The following is a 16,225-nucleotide window of genomic DNA, read 5'->3' as shown; positions in this document are numbered from 1 at the left end:
AGGCATCTATAGCTATCGCAAACGATTCGAGTCTCGAGTCGTTTTGACTCGTTCTTGCTGCTGCTTCTGTTCTCCCCGCTGAATAAAGCTCGTTTCTCGTTGGCACAATCGAATCGCGCAGTCGACATGCAATTTCGAGAAAAATTAGACCAAAAACTACGCTCGAGAGGGAAAGGGAGAGAGAATATACGATCTCTCGCACATACATCTATATTACTCGACGGTAAAAGCTCACGCAGCAATCGTGTGTGCAGCTATATATATGCAACGTCGTATGGCTGCATGCAGCGTGCGCGCCTGCGACAACACACCGACGCGCACAAACACGTCGTCTCGCGCTCACGTATTACGTTTGTTATTTCCGGTTGACTGAAGCGTAAACTGATCTCTACAATGCTGCAGCTCGCAGAGCACACACATGCACGTGCACTCCGATCTGCCAGCACGGCTTTTAATGGCGAATATTTTTATTTTCCTTTTTTTTTTATTCATTTGACGAGAGAGAGATAAAACACGAGAAAAAGAGGCGAACGCCGGCAGAAATGCTCTCGATGACTTTTCAATGGGGGAGACAACGTAACGAGTAAATGTATCGTTTGTGTTTGCTCGGAGTTTAGGCAGGCATGAAAATTACTCGCAATTATCGCGATCGTACGAGAGAGCTGCGCGACGCGCCTATACTTTTGACCATTACGATTTCAAATTGTGTATACAGCGCCTATACCTCTATACGTATAGCAGGTATACGTTATAACGAGTGCGAGTATGTGTGTTATTTCGTTAATTCGGCCAATCGATTCCAAGCCGTACTGTATGCCGTATATATAAATATACGTTTGCCTCGCCCCCCTACTTCAACTCTGATAAACTTTTCGTTTTTCGTTATACGCGCGCACTATACGCGCTAAATGGAATTTAGATTTATTTATTATTTCGCTGTGACTCGATATTATTAAATTTTCATAGAATTAACATTGGCGCGAGGCAGTATTTGATCGCGTCACACGATTATATGGCACATACCGATGCAAGGTAATTTCCAGCCCAGAGGGCAGCCGAGTGTCAGGCCGAACGTAAATCCATCTACATATAGATATCCATACATAATGCGAAAAATCGCTCGGCTCGTCGTCCCTCCCTATATATGCGCACTGCTGCAGTTTCGGAAGCAGTCGTTGACAATCGAATGGTCCAGTGGCTTAGAGGCAGAGCGCGATCGCGCGCGCACCTCTCGCTCTGCGGCAGTTCTCTCGATGGAATACGAAATTTCCAGGTCAAAGATGAAAAATTGCCGAGTTTGACGGATACTCGCGAATTTTCAATCCTTTTTTTTTTTTTTGGTCGACATTCAAACAGCCCAGGAGTGCATCATTGATGATTATATTTTCGAGGGTATGAGCTTTTTTTTCTTGTCGTTAAAAACAACATCATTAAGGCTGAGTATGTGGAAAGGATGCCATATAGAGCGTTAATCTATTTGATAGATGTCAAAGGCACGAAAAATAAGAAGAAGAAGAAGAAGAAAAAACGCCGGAACCTTATCAATCCTTTGGCCCACCCAAACATATAGTATTCTTTTTCAAAGTTAATGATCCGTCAATTTTCCCTGGATACACCGTTTTCTCGTTTTTTTCTGCGCCGTAGCGTAGCACACATAAACCGCACGAGACGGTTTTATTCCTTGGCCAAAGTCTTTGAGCCGACGTCGTCATTTTCCTTCGCTTTGAAGTCTGGGCGGTCGTTCTGATATACCTTCAACTTCCCTTCTTTTTTCGTCGAGCGAAAAAGTAAAAAAAAAAAATTGTCACCAGCTCAAGACCCTTATATCACAAACGAACTTCTATGTACACACGCCTCGTCTCGTTGGCTTTATTCGTGTGCGTTGCGACATCGCAATTTGCTTTCGATATGAAAAAATAAGCGCTCAAGAGAAAAAACATCGTTTTGTATCGATAATAAGGTGCGCGCGCTCCGAGTGTTCCGACAAAAAATTTAATCAATGCTTTCGCATTGGATATAAATGCATCATTCTGTACTTCTAACGACGTTTCGATGGAATTTAACGCTCGATTGAATGAGAAACATCGATCGATGGATATTTTATGAGAGTTTCTACCCCATAGAAAGTTTTTTTAGAGCTCACATAGTAAATATATATATATGCCACGATCGTAAAAGTGAGTGCATTAATTTGATATTGTTATTTTTTGCAGACCTCGACACGATGCTTTACGGATACACCAACAGCATTTACGTGCTGGACCACACGCCCGAGCCCCTCTCGGTACGTATACGTATATTATCTGCAACGCGCACTGCAGCAGAGCTCACCTAAAATTGAATATATCATATAATATTTTTCTCGTGAATCAAAGAGACGCATGGGGTACGGCGAGCGAGAGAGAGAAAAAAATGAAGAAGGAAAGTACCAGAGGCGAAAGAAAACACGTCGCGAGAGTTAATTAAAGTCAAAGTAAATTTCACATTGTAGAATACGATACATATACGAAACTTAATTAAAGTTTCCGGTCGCGAACGGATTGCTGCTGCTGCCGCTGGCTGCGGTACACGGGGTTTGTATTAGTATTCACCGGTGTTGCTACTATGAGAGAGAGAGGGAGAGGGAAAGAGAGAAGAAGGCAAAGAAAAGGTATTTTCTACTTTCAATTTGTAGATAAAGAGTACAAGTGAACACTGACCCTATTTCGCGCGACAAGGTGATTAATGATATCGTACATAATTGTGATTATTACACGGGCCGACGCGCCGACGAATTGTTTATCCGAACATTTAACTGGGCTAAAGGGACGATACGTCATGTTTTTTATTATGAGATATATATATATAATTACGAGTACTGGACGTGAATTTATGATGCAAATGCTGAGCCTCGTAGTCGTCGTCGTCGTCGTCGTCATGTGTGCAGTGCGTCGCCCTTTAGTATGTACGACGGCGCGCGCAATTTGATTTTTTTTCCTCGCCGCTCGCAAGTTTCGTGGGGTGGAAAAATGTAATGTCGTTTAAATAAAAACACACCGGGGCAGTCCGTACAAGCAGCGTATATACGTATATATCTAGCTCGCATAATTACAAACTTTAGAAAATGTATTTTTAATTCCTTCCGAGCGAGTCGGCTGCAGACGGCGCGCATGCGGTGTGCAGCAGAGCCTCATGAATGTAAATCTCATCGGAATTCGACGATCGGGCGGCGGGCGAGGAGGAAGTGCGCGACTGCAGCCGAGAGCGCGTTTCCTCGAGCTGGCAAAGTGTCGCGAAGTTAACGACGCATTGTGCGCGCGATTGCGTTCGAGTGAATGTGCACGGGAAATGTGGCGCGATACGTATTTAAATAGGTGCCCTCGCGATCAGTCATTACGCGCCCATTGTGTTGGGCTTAAAAATTATTTCTCGTTTTCTGAAAGTAATATCTATCGGCTTATTTGCTTTGCATATGATATATGCGTATGTTGCGTTTCGAAGCGCATCGCGGGTAGTATTTAGTAGCCCCGGACGCACCGCGAGAAGCTGCACTGCACTGGAGCTCACGTACTCGATGTACATTTGCGTGAGAGCTCTCTCGCGTGCGTACATTTAATTACTATAATTAGCCGAGCAAAATACCCCAAAAGTGGAGCCCCCTTCGTCCCCCGTTCCACGCTGCGCCGGCCTGCACTTGCTGTTTACACGCACTCCAAAGTCTCGATTAATTGCTTTCCAATCGGTATTACCTCGCACGCTCCGGTGTATATGGCCCCCGATGTTTGCTCGCGCGAGCGGCGTATAGTATAACTCTTAATTCGACTGCATATGCGTTGAAAAAATCGTTACTCTTGCCGCCGGCTAACCAATACGAAAAAGTGCAATATAACGTTTTCCCTTTTTTATTCCACCTGCCAACCCCCCCTTCGCTGCCCTTCTCTCCCTCTCTCTCTTTCCCTGGCTCTGCACGTAATTTTAAGCTGCACCGCGTACGTGAGCTATACATAGCAACAGCAGCAGCAGCATAGAGAGGAAAAAAAGTGAACAACCTGTGAGGTTATTGGAGTAAAAGTGATTGATATAACAGTGGGCATGCATGCCACGTTCGCCCCGCGTATTGCCGCACACGAGTGTAATCGGCCAGTCGTACGTATACATACCGGCGATCCGCCCCCCCTCCCCTTAGTTTCTTCTCTTATTTATATTTGATGGATCGAGGCGTTATAACGCGCTGATTTTGATTTTTATATCCATTTTCGATGACTTCGATTGGCCCGCCGGCCAATATTCGCCCCTATATGTATCGTCCTGTAGCATCCCCGAACTTTTTTCATCAAAAACAAAAACTTTTAGCGAACGAACCGACGAAAAAAAAAGAATAAGTTTTTGCACGCCCACTACTTTGCCGGATCCGCACACACACACAGCCACGCACACGTATTTATTTCATGCGAGCGTGTGTATAGCCAATTGGAGCTATATATCCGTCGAAATACTCTACTTCGGCCGAGTATAGATATACGGGTTTTGGCCCAGAGCTCGAGCACTGATAGCGACGGAAAGCGAGGATAATCCTTTAGCGAAACAGTCAAAGATAACGAGAGTCCGTACTATAGCCTAGAAACCTACTATTATATCAGCTGTAAGCTCGCGCGCGCTGTCTGCTGCAAAATCGCTCCTCTCTTCCTTTTTTTTTACTACTTTTTAAACCTCTTATGATTATGAGTAATAGTCTTCTCGTTCTCTGTGTCTCTGGTATCCCCACTCGGTGAGATGCAAAAGACAAAAAAAAAACGAGAGAGAAGATGATAACGAGTGTCGGGACTGGTCAGTGTCTCGGAAAATGGATCACTTTTTGTACACATGCCACCGATGACACATTTTTCTCGCGTTTTCCCGAAAATTCAATATAAATTACCGGGGAAAATTTCCAGCTCGCTTGGCTCGGTGGCACCGGCTCGGCTCATTGTAATTTATTAAAAGGCTTTTGCGTATTTTAATTTTCTTCGCTGCTACACCGAGCGAGTCGGTGAGAGGCAGCGGTAGAAAAAAAACAGCCACACACTCGAAGCATACGCCACGTCGAGTTTTCGAAGGTATATTGTGTGTGCTTCTCGCCCGCGCGTATTACCATAATTAATTTTTGTTATATCATACTGCAAGTATGTAAATAGCAAAATACGCTCATGCACACTTTGGTGCCGTAATACATTAGATATTTTAATATAATTAGCTTTTGAGCATTACGCGAAATTTCGATATAATAATTTAAATTACGTTAATTAGGTAAATATGCCATATGAGCAGCAGTGGGCTTGGATACGCATCGGGTTTCCCATTTGGATATATATTTATAATTATTAAATTGCACTGCTACCCGAGTTTTTAATTTAATCGCACGCAGTATCACGTGCCAAGTGCCAAGAACTGTAGCGTATAATAGTCGCGAGAATTCTCGACATTTTTCGGCGTCGAGCTCCATCTCCTGACTTTACTCTGGTGCAAGTTACGTGAAACGTTTGAAGTAAGATCCCTTGTCCAATTAAAAATCAATCTTATCACTCGACACATACGCACACGCGCACACACACACATATTTTGGCGCTCTCTTGTTTCTTCGTTACATTGTATTTTTTGTGCGCCTGATACATCCCTCCAAGCTCGCGAGTGGAGCATTTCCGAAAATGAAATTCCTCGTGTAGCTGTGTGTGCGTTTGGGTGTGTGTGTGTGAGTGTGTGTGTGTGTGTGCTCCACTATTCCACCCCCTCTCTGCCCATTTATGCGGTGAAAAGTATTTCCCGCCCAAAAAACAATGATTCTTGCTTTCTCTTCCTCTCACTGTCATTCGGAAAAAAGCTCTTTGCCAATTCCCTTTGACTCCTCACCTCTCTCTCTCTCTATCTCTCTCGCCAAGCACAGAAAAAAAACCCTCTTTTCAAATTCAAACGACAAAGCGGCGTGGCGCGTCGCGCGCACATACACGTTCTATAGCCTGAGGCAAGAAACTTGGCTCTCTTTTTCTCTCCCTTTCTAGTTTTCTCGTTTTCTCTCTCTCTCCCTCCTTATGCACGCGATATTTATAGCTTAAGCCCATGTGTGTGTTTTGTCTCTTGCGCAAAATGTGTATGTGTGTGGGTGTGTGTAGGTGTGTATATACAACGCCTTCGTTAGAGTAATTTGTACCCCGCGGGCCACCGCCACCGCGTGACTCTTCCATCACGCAGTTTTGCCGTGACTCTCTCGTCTAGCGCACGAGCTATGCAACACAAGCTCTTCCGGCAACGCTGGCAAAGCTTCAATTCAACTCGACTAAGAAAGTCAGGCGCTTAGACAAAAACGGGTGCATTGACACGCTCGAGATTAAAGTCGAGCTTTCTTTTTTCATTTTTTTTTGCCTCAGCTCGGACACGCTGCACCGCACGCGATGTGTGCGGCTGGACGCGCGCGAGACAATTTCGCCCCGGCGCCACACGATGATAAACATTTATTTATTAACCGTAAATATGGACGCGCTTTGAGTTTAAAGAGAACGAGCGAAAGATAGAGCGAGGCAAAACATCACAGAGGCAAAGGAGGTACTCAAACTTGGTGAAAATCCATTCAAATTCCGTCCTAAAGTGGCACTCTTCCTTGTAAGCGAAAAAAAACACGAGAAAATCTCGTGTCATTCAACGTCGAGGAAACTATTTAAAAGAAGATGCTGAAATTTTATAAACGCTCTCGAGGGTCTTCGCGTAGCGCTTTTCAATGTGTGCTCTACGTGTGTATATTGCGAGCAAGTACATTCAAAGGACGATGAAAATGAAAAAGCGAGTCTAGAATCAGGGAGGAAAAAAATGTGTATGAAAGTATATAATGTACGAGCTCGAGGAGATAGATGTGAATTATTTTTCATTTTTCCTCGCCGCACGCGTACGTGTTTCTAAGGTTCTCTTCGTTAAAAGAATAATGCAGCCCTCCAAGCGTGTACATGATACCCCCCGTAGCGAGAGTAGTTATAACGCATGAAATTTCCCAACGCAGACAACAACGAAAAAAAAAAGAAGCAAAATCATATTTTCTGGTTATCTCTGGCAAAAAACAACGCTTCTCTCAAGAGCCACGAGTGAAAGAGCGAGATAGAGGAGAGAGAGAGAGAGAGAGAGAGTCAGTTTCGCGAAAAACAATTCTCACTTTGGCGCGCGGCACGAGTGAGACGTTCGAGCGAGTTCTTACTTGGGCATCCGCTTGGTACTCTGCCAATATAAGAGAGCTGAATTTTATTCGCGCGGCAAAAAAGCTCGCGTATCGGTGCAAGTACTGTCTGCGATACACTTGTTATACATGCACGAGGCATGGGCCAGCAGTAGCAGCAGCAGCAGCAGCAGAGCACGCAACTATACTCGTCTGATTTATCGCTTCGCGGCAGTTAGAATCGACTAACTCTCGGACTAGTGCACTTAAAGGCATGCTCGAGTGCACCCCCGATGCAGCAGAATGAAGCGATATACCCCGAGAGCGAGCCTAATAAATTGCCCGAGCGAGAGACCTCCGCATCGCAGCACCGAGAGCTGCGCACGATATAATCTTATATGCTAAAGCGGATAGCTGTGTCCTGCCTGGCGCATTCTTCGGGCGTGCGTATAGCGCGAAATATATGGCTCGGTAAAAGTGGATAAGCAGAGATCCTTGATTATTTTTCTCCCGTGACTAATAGAGTCCCGAAATCGCGATTCTCGCGTATATGAGGAGCGTGGAGTGACGCTGCTCTCGTCTGCCATACTTGCCATTCGGAGCGCGACACGCGCTCCTCGATACAAGTCGATCCTTGTCATTGAAATATATGGTCTTGGTTTCGCAGGACATGGACATGCTGCAGCTGTTCGCATCGCCGGCCGGCCGAGCCCTCATCGGCGGAAGCTCGAGCTCGCGCGCCACCGGCGAGGATCGTCAGACCAAGCAGAGCCGATCGTCGACGTCCTCGCTGACGCGCGAGTCTGCCCTGTCGAAGCTCGTGGTCACGGCCGGCCCGTCGAGGGAGCCAGCCGGCAGCTTGAGCAGCCAGGGCAGCAACAACAGCAGCAGCTCGCTGCGCAGCAGGTTCACCCTGGGCAGCGGCAGCGCCAGCGCCCCGGCCTCGCCCCGGCAGCGCAAGAGCAGCACCGAGCTCTACAAGGAGGCCGTCGAGATTCTCGGCCTGACCTGCACGCTCAGCGACAGTTGCCGCTGCATCGATTGCCAGGTGACAAATTACTTACCTACCTTTTATCAATTTTCTCGAGACCGTCTCCAACACCGGAGCTTCGTAAAAGGTAACGACAAGCTCGTCGACGAGAGCTCGGTGTTCATTGATCGTCGAGTACTAGGAGAGAGACGAGAGAGAGAGAGAGAGCTGGAGTTAGCAGCTTTGTTCGGGGCGCGCGTATTGTGTGTAGCATCGCGTAGCTGCGTCGGACGTGTACGTGTACGTGTGTCTGTACTGTGTACGCGGGTGAGAGGGAGCAGCATCGCGTCTGGGAATTTCAATTAGAGCTTGTTACTTCGTGCTTTACAAGCTAATGCGGCGAAAATTTCGTGCGGCTATGCACTGCTCTCGACGCATATAATGTATACACACGCCCCGGCCGCGTACCTACCTACCTTCCTACCTTGGCGCAGCTTCGACGAGTATCGGATTACCGATTCTCAAATGAAATTATCAAAGGGAAATCCTCGAACGAACTTTTCCATCATTTCATTTTCGCATCATTTTCGGATTAAAACTACTACTTCGGCTGCTGCTGATGATGCTGTTCGTCTATAACCTGACGGCACACAACTTTTTCTGCCGCGCGGTGCGGCAACTTTTTCAAATCGTTAACATCAAAGTTCGCGTTGCGGGCGAAAAATAATTCAATCAGAAATTCACGAGAGTCTAATCGCCCGTTCGTGATAAACTTTTCCGTTCGCTCCATACCCCCCATCCACTCCTCAACACGCACGCACACAAAATAGAGCGAAAAATACCAATTTTCTCGGAAACGCGCGCGAAGCCTGTCATTCGCAGCGCGCAAAGTCTATGATCAAAAACCGATTTTTATATAGCTTATAATAAAAAAGCTCCCTCCTCGCAGATTGCGAAAAACGTACGCGAGCCGAGGATAAGCCTTTAATCGTCTGTATTTGATTTTTGCAGAGCAATTATTTCGACTACGAAGACGACTACGGAGACACGAGGACGGAACTGGCGGCGGGCACGCCCGTATTACTGGACCACGCGTTGACGCATCCGCTGACCTGTTCCATTCAGTAGCGACTGATTTAAACACGCGCATACGTACCATACGTAAACGTCGTGCTCATGATGTGTCAGTTTCAGCGACGAACAACCGAGAGGGACAAGAGAGAGGTATAGAGAGAGAGAGAGAGAGAGATTGGAAATACAACTGGTTATGATGTGAAAGTGACCACCGCGCGCTATACGAGTGACGGATGTGCTCTCCACCAAGGATTATATATGCATCTTAATGTTGAAATGCTTTTCGAGGGCTGTTGATATACTTTCATCTGTTTTAGTTTTATCGCGATGCACCAGGCAAAAATAAAGTGTTATTAAATGCTATGAAGCAGCGCACGAAAATCTATTTTTTATGTCAAAAATCGGCTTAATATAAATTCAGTATATCGCGTCGACGCACACAGCGCGCAGCTTTTGATTGAATATTCAACGCGGAGATATATTGCCTAAAACTCGTTTGAAATTCCAATTTGAAAATTGTTATACTTCGATAAATCGATGTGTTTCGTTGTACAACTGCAAATATCTATAATTTGTTACAAATGGCCTTACCAGCCATGATAAAACAATTCAAAGTGAATAAAGGAAAGTGTAAAATAGTATATAAGAGTATAAATTAAGGAAAAAACAACTTTATGCATTAGTGCTCAAGGATTTTAGAGGGAAAAATCTTGAATTCGATCTGCTTTTGTTTTACAAAAAAATTGCAAGAATCAAAAAAGACAACAACCTTTTTTTACCGTTTTTATGCAAGATATTTATAAAACGTGACGCTAATGCATATTAATAAGTATCATAATTATATTCTGCTCGTTATAAAAAATCATTTCCATAACTCATTCTCTGTAAAATTCACAAAAACAAATGCATCATATATACTATAAATTATTGTAATAAATGCAGAGTCACTTCTCCTATCTTAAGAATCTATTTCTCCATCTTGCTAATAAGCTATTATTCTCCAATAATATTTTTTTAAACCATAAAAATCTTTCAATTCGATTCGACCTTAACCAATCCTGATTTTTCACATTCAGTCATCGTTTAACAAAGCTTACAATGAGACACTATATTAATCATTATCAGCTTCATCTTTTTACAGAACATACGTAGACAATAGTTTCGACAAAAAAAATTATAATGTTCAAACGTTAAGGTCGTACAACATCTCATTTATAAACAGGAGCTCATATATGTATCATCAGCGATTATGTGATTGCGATCTTGCAAAAAAACAATTTTGTATTGAGTGGCTGTCTATGCAAAAAAATCTTCGTATTACACCTATTTGCAATTGTAAGTAATAGATTTACATGTGAAATAAATACGCATATTGAATTTAATAATTTTTACGTAAAAAAGGAATGATGAAAAACAATAAACGAACGAACAGGCCTGTGTATTGATTTAGTAATTGATGATCGTGCTGATTATCGTTACGCAAAGGTATGACATTTAGAAAAAATCGACTAAAATTACAATAAGAAATGTCTTTTTAAGTAAATTTTTATTTGTTACGAATACTATACATATATAAATGATCATATATGATATATAATGCTACGTGTACACCTGAAAATTACCCTATAGGATGTCTTTTTGACTAAAAAATAAATGAATAAATAAATAAAAGATGAAAATTTGAAATTTGACACGGAAAGGTGAAGCTTAAGTGCCAAAAAGTTTAAAAAGATATACTTTATTAATATCAATACTATACCGTATGTATAACCATCGCATAAGAACTTGATCAAACAATGGAAGTATCTATTTAATATCTATTACGTATATGAGATAATTATTATACACATGTACTTGCCGAAAATTTCAAGATGTTAAAATTCTATGTACATAAATCTCTGAGAGACTGTGAAACTTTGGCACTTTAAAAACCATTAGCATACATTGCGCGTATGACATTATATGTATATACATGGCAATGATATTTCTACGGCGTAACAAGCGCGATGATAAGGTGTACGACTTAGCTAAGGAAGCTGAAACTGCTCTAATATTTCTAGCCTCCTGGCTGAATGAAAAACTTCTGTTGAGAAACATCAAGTTGTACGACACGGTTGATTTAGGAGTTTAAATGATGATGCTTTCAATTATACAAATTCAAATGATATGTTCTGATGTTAAGTTTGAGATAATGTCATTCGCGTTTCTCTCGTTATTACTGTTTTTTAAACGACTAAAAGAGATTTAACAAAATATAATTTGTACATGTTAATAATATGTAAGTGCTGCGAATGAACAAAAATTTGAATAAAAAGTTTATTAAAAACAAAACTTTCTGTCATATTATTTATTGTTATGAGGACTCATAAATATTTGTAAACTTTTTTACAATTTATTGTTGGTAACAATTGCATTTTATTAATTTTTAATTTCACCAATAGTGAGACTATAAAACATTTTTTTTATTGACCTCAAGCTGTCCTTCTTCTTAATGAAATATTGTTCATAAACGAAAAGATTATTAAAAAGATTATTAAAAAGAAATAAAAAGCATGTTTGTTTTTTTATAATTATTCATTTCCGTAAAAAGTTGTGTCTTTCATGTATCCATAAAGTTTTTCTATTGGTAAATCAATTTCTTAGTTTTTAACTTTCATTCTCAAAATGTTCAAGAAGTGAACTTTTCAAATTTGCAGAAAATAAAAGTTTACCCCTTAAACTGCACTAAATTCAATTTCATTGGGAATTTTAAATAATTGATTAGATTAAAAATGAACTTATCCTTCCCTTGCCCTACAGTAAATATCGATCGAAAGCGCAAACGCCGCAAACCAGGCTCGCGCCATCTAACGAAGGTAACAAAGAAGATCGGTAAAACCTTTTCGACCTATGATAAGAGGGGAAATATTCTACTTTCAGTAAAAGCTCAATTACGTCTACTAAAAAATAAAAAGAACAAGAGAAACTGATGTCATACCGACTGAAAAATGTTTACCAAACGTAGCGTCTACCGATATGAGTTACCCCTACATTACCAGTTTTTGGTACTTGTAGTTCCCTAAATTACACTCCAACACTCGAGCTAAAAATCTCGTGCTTTTAGAACTGTACTAACAGCTGCATAAGAAAATTTGTAATCAATAAAATCATTGTTCTATTTTGGTTTCCTCAAACATTTACATTTTAAAAAGATATTCATTCACCGAAGTCCTATTGATTCACCGGGCCATACTATGTCATAAAATTTACACACGCAGTTAGGGTAGTCAATAAAGGAAACATTAGAAAACTCTTGTTTCAATCAAGTTATCCAGTCAATTCGAATGCGAAGGCTCTTCCCAACAATTGCCAGCAGATGTATACATCTCTGAAAGTTAGGCAGAAGACGCTGGAACGAGGAAAAAGTTCACTCTTCTTTTCACGCGATTATCTCAGGCTCTCGTTCGTTTCTCTCTCGGCGGAGATGTCACCGATCCGATACAGCGCGGGCCGGAATCGCGCGATGAATACTTAAAAAACTTTTTCCTCGGATATACTAGTCGCGCATAAAGTATTGGATGCAGCGTGCTCGAGGGTCTGACGCATATAAGCGACGCTAAAGTGAGTTACGGCTCGTAGCTAGCCACCCCGTACGTGGCATCTGACGCCTCTCTTTCTCCCTCTATCTCTCGATACGTCTTTAGTCAATTTTTTTTCTCTCTTTCTTTCTTCGATGCTAGTCAGACTTGTCGCTCTCTTGCCAGTCTACGATGTGACGGATTGGTCTTTTTTTTCGGCGCATCGAGCCGCACACACACAGCTATATATCGAGATCACTTTTATTTCGCTCACAGAAATTGTTTATAAATTCTTAATTGTTACGCATTCGGGGCGACCCTTTGGGCAAGAAGAAACGAATAGTCTTACGGATCGCAGAAGAAAAGAGAAAACTAGACGATAAACGGACTCGCTGCGAATAAAGAGATATGGGGAGAAAAAGGACTCGAGAGTATAAGACCTCGGAGCTTATCAATGATGCAGCTAAAGGAGATGTGTTGTACGCTAGTTCAGGGGGCGATCTCTCGATCAAGACTGTACCAGGCAAATAATCACTATTTTCCGCTACTCTATATGTATACACGAAACAGTACAGCAGTACAAGTGCCCGAAAATCGTGTCGAATCGGTGGAGATCATTTATTTACGAGGCCTTCGGTAATGAATCGCCATGATCGCTCGTGGGGAGGCGCACGCTGCACAGACGACGGACGTGTCATCGCCGGCTATACACGCTTTAACGTGAAATATTATTACGCCGAGCCGCTGCTATTATACACGTCCGCTCAAATTGAGATTGCACCGGGTGTATTGGTATTTTGACGGATCATTTTTTAAGGCATCGATAGCGTCCTCTAATCGACGACAAAAAGGAATCGCTTTGCTACGTGTCGCGCACCGCAAGCCTTTCGCACCTTGAGAGGCGCCATTCATTTTATTCCGCTTGAGAAAGAGAGAGCGAGAGCGGGCGGCCGTCTTGCCCATTTGTTAAAAGGGGAAGCTTGACAACTCGCTGTCTTATTAGAGGACTTCTATGGCCTTTGGCCTGATAAATCGCTTTTTTCTTCTTTAGAAAAGCTCGAGCCAGCCGGCAAAATATACTTTACAGCATTGGCTCGTGCTTGCTGGAAAAAATGCACTTCATTCTTACGCTCTTTAATATAATTCACGTCGTTTTTTAAACCCCCGAAAAAAATTCATCTCTCTCTCTCTCTTTACTTCTGACTGGGAGGAAGAAAAAAAAACAATTAAAATTAAATAATAAAATATTCCCGCGCTCGCGCAGTACACGCAATTCACGTTCTGCGGGCGCGCATATCGAAAATTTACATATCGCACGTAATATACACACATGCGTGCATTCAGCCAACCGGGCTCATGAAAAATTCACGTTTACACGCAATTCTTCAACGGACAACGCATACACATGTGCGCGAACCGTGGACGCGCTCGCAAAAATGTTTAGAATTTATTTTCACCCGAGTTTTCGCGCGCACATACATGCGTTGTTTCAGCCTGCACGTGCGTACATTCGGTGCCTGAAAATGAGCTCGATTCTTAATTGACTTAAGCTCGTGCGCGAGAAACGTTTAATATTTTCACGGCATATTGTACGGACTGTAGGCTCGGTTAAAATTTTCATGTTTTGTATGTTTTTGCGAATTTTCACACGAGCTATTCGTCATTTTATTTCCAGAGAGGCTTTTATATTTTTTGAGTTTAAAAGTTATACGGCATCGAATGTATTCGAAGTTGTGAATTTCAATGGAAAATTTGACCAATTTCTCTGGTTTACCATAGTATTTTATATGAAATTATAAAATGGAATATTTTTGGAATTTTTTCCGTTCTTTCGTAGGGCTACATCAGTCACAATCGCAAAATAGAGTAACGTCGGACTTCGCACGTAGTTTATTTGTACTCCCTTCATCGAATTTCTAAAGACTGTTGACGCATAATCCGTTGCCTCGGCTCCCTCATCTAAAATTCTATTAAGCGGCAAACAGTGACACACAAGCGAGAGAATAAAGAAAAAGGAAAAAAATAAAAAGCTCGCAGGCCGAAAAAGGCTCGCAGGACTCGCCTCGCGTAATTTAGGGGGAAATGACATTTTTGTCCACGTGTATAATCCGGTGAGACGTTGAGCTTTCGAGCTTTAATTATTGTTAGATAGATTTCGAATAACTGACTGAAAAAGCTCCTGCCGCGAGCAAGCGCGTAATTACACTTCTATTCTCGTTATCTTTTTGCGGGATTTTTGACGAATTGAAATTCTGCGGGCCGACGCGCGTGCACGTGTGCGTAAAAATATAAAAAGCACTCGCGCTCGAGCTTTTTCCCATTCGTTGCATGTACGCCGCAAAATAGTCTCTCTCTCTCTCGCCGTGTGTTCGCGGTATCCGAATGCACATAAGGAAAAATACATGCGCGTGTATGTATAACAGACAGGACGGAATACGAGCTCTGGCTTTCTCCTCTCCTTTTCTCTCTCTGTGTGCGTTAGTATTATTTACACTCTTTCGCGCTTGGCCATTTCGCATGTAAAAGCCCTTGCCGCATACGAAGGCTGTCGCTTGCGTTTAGCCATATCAGACGCTTGCGCTGCATGTGCGTCTGTGTGAGTGTGTGGCGCGCCGCGCATCACAAATGTTTTATTCAAAATAGCTGCTGCACACGCCCTGAGAGCTCTCGGAGAAAATTTCGCAGGTTTATCGTAGGAAAAAAGAACGAAGGAAGAAAATGTTCACTATGAGCGTGGTCTAGGAGTTTTGTGATTTTAAAAGCTCGATCCACAATCCATGCCCGCGAATAGAACAATATCGAACTTGCACGGCCAGGCATTTGGGTACGTCGAGCTCGAGAGTATTTACGTACATAGTTATAGCGAAAAAGGCATGATGCATGTAAACGGTACTATGTACAGTAGCCGCATGCAGGCAGGCAGGCAGGGCACAGCCAAGCCAAGCGGTCATACATTTGATATCCGTGAAAAGAGGGTTGGTCTCTGCGGGGCTGTGAATACTTTAATAGTCATAAGGTGCGCGCGAGCGACGGTGGCCGCATGTATTCTCGTCCCACGCGTATCGTATAATGTACCTAGAGCGTCGTAGATGGAGCGATCTGCGCAATTTCGACGACGATGTTTGCGGATCCCAAGTATTTCATCCGACGCGGGTACCGAGCTGATTCTTCCATTTCCTTTAGCATGATGTATCGCGGGTTAATTCATAATTTTGCAAATAAAAAGCGAGTAAGTTTTTTTTCGTGCCCACAAATCATGGCGCATCAACGAGCCTCGTTGCGCTGCGAACTTCTCTCTATTACAGAGCAAAAGTAAGCGAGCGAGAGAGAGAGAGAGAGACCCATATCAGACTTGGCATAGGCACACACACACGTATAGTTATACACACAAGCTCCAGCACACAGTGTAATAGACTCTGTGCAGACATTACGTCGCTCCACTCCTACGCGCGTATAAATACTAGCAATCTG

At 42.8% G+C, this 16,225-nt stretch overlaps 1 protein-coding gene across 1 annotated transcript in view; it reads left to right on the top strand.

The window, feature by feature from the left end:
* The window catches only part of LOC106655239, a 51,870-nt gene extending 40,363 nt beyond the window's left edge, over positions 1–11,507 (top strand). Inside the window, exons 4-6 of the mRNA XM_014375538.2 lie at positions 2,214–2,284; positions 7,821–8,201; positions 9,135–11,507. Coding sequence (XP_014231024.1) covers positions 2,214–2,284; positions 7,821–8,201; positions 9,135–9,251 — 569 coding nt within the window. The 3' untranslated portion in view covers positions 9,252–11,507. The remainder of the gene's footprint in view (positions 1–2,213; positions 2,285–7,820; positions 8,202–9,134) is intronic.
* The last annotated feature ends 4,718 nt before the right edge of the window (positions 11,508–16,225 follow it).

The sequence above is a fragment of the Trichogramma pretiosum genome, unplaced genomic scaffold (assembly GCF_000599845.2).
Source record: "Trichogramma pretiosum strain Unisexual culture from Peru unplaced genomic scaffold, Tpre_2.0 scaffold2, whole genome shotgun sequence".
NCBI classification, from domain to species: domain Eukaryota; kingdom Metazoa; phylum Arthropoda; class Insecta; order Hymenoptera; family Trichogrammatidae; genus Trichogramma; species Trichogramma pretiosum.
This window is presented reverse-complemented; position numbering and strand designations above follow the sequence as displayed.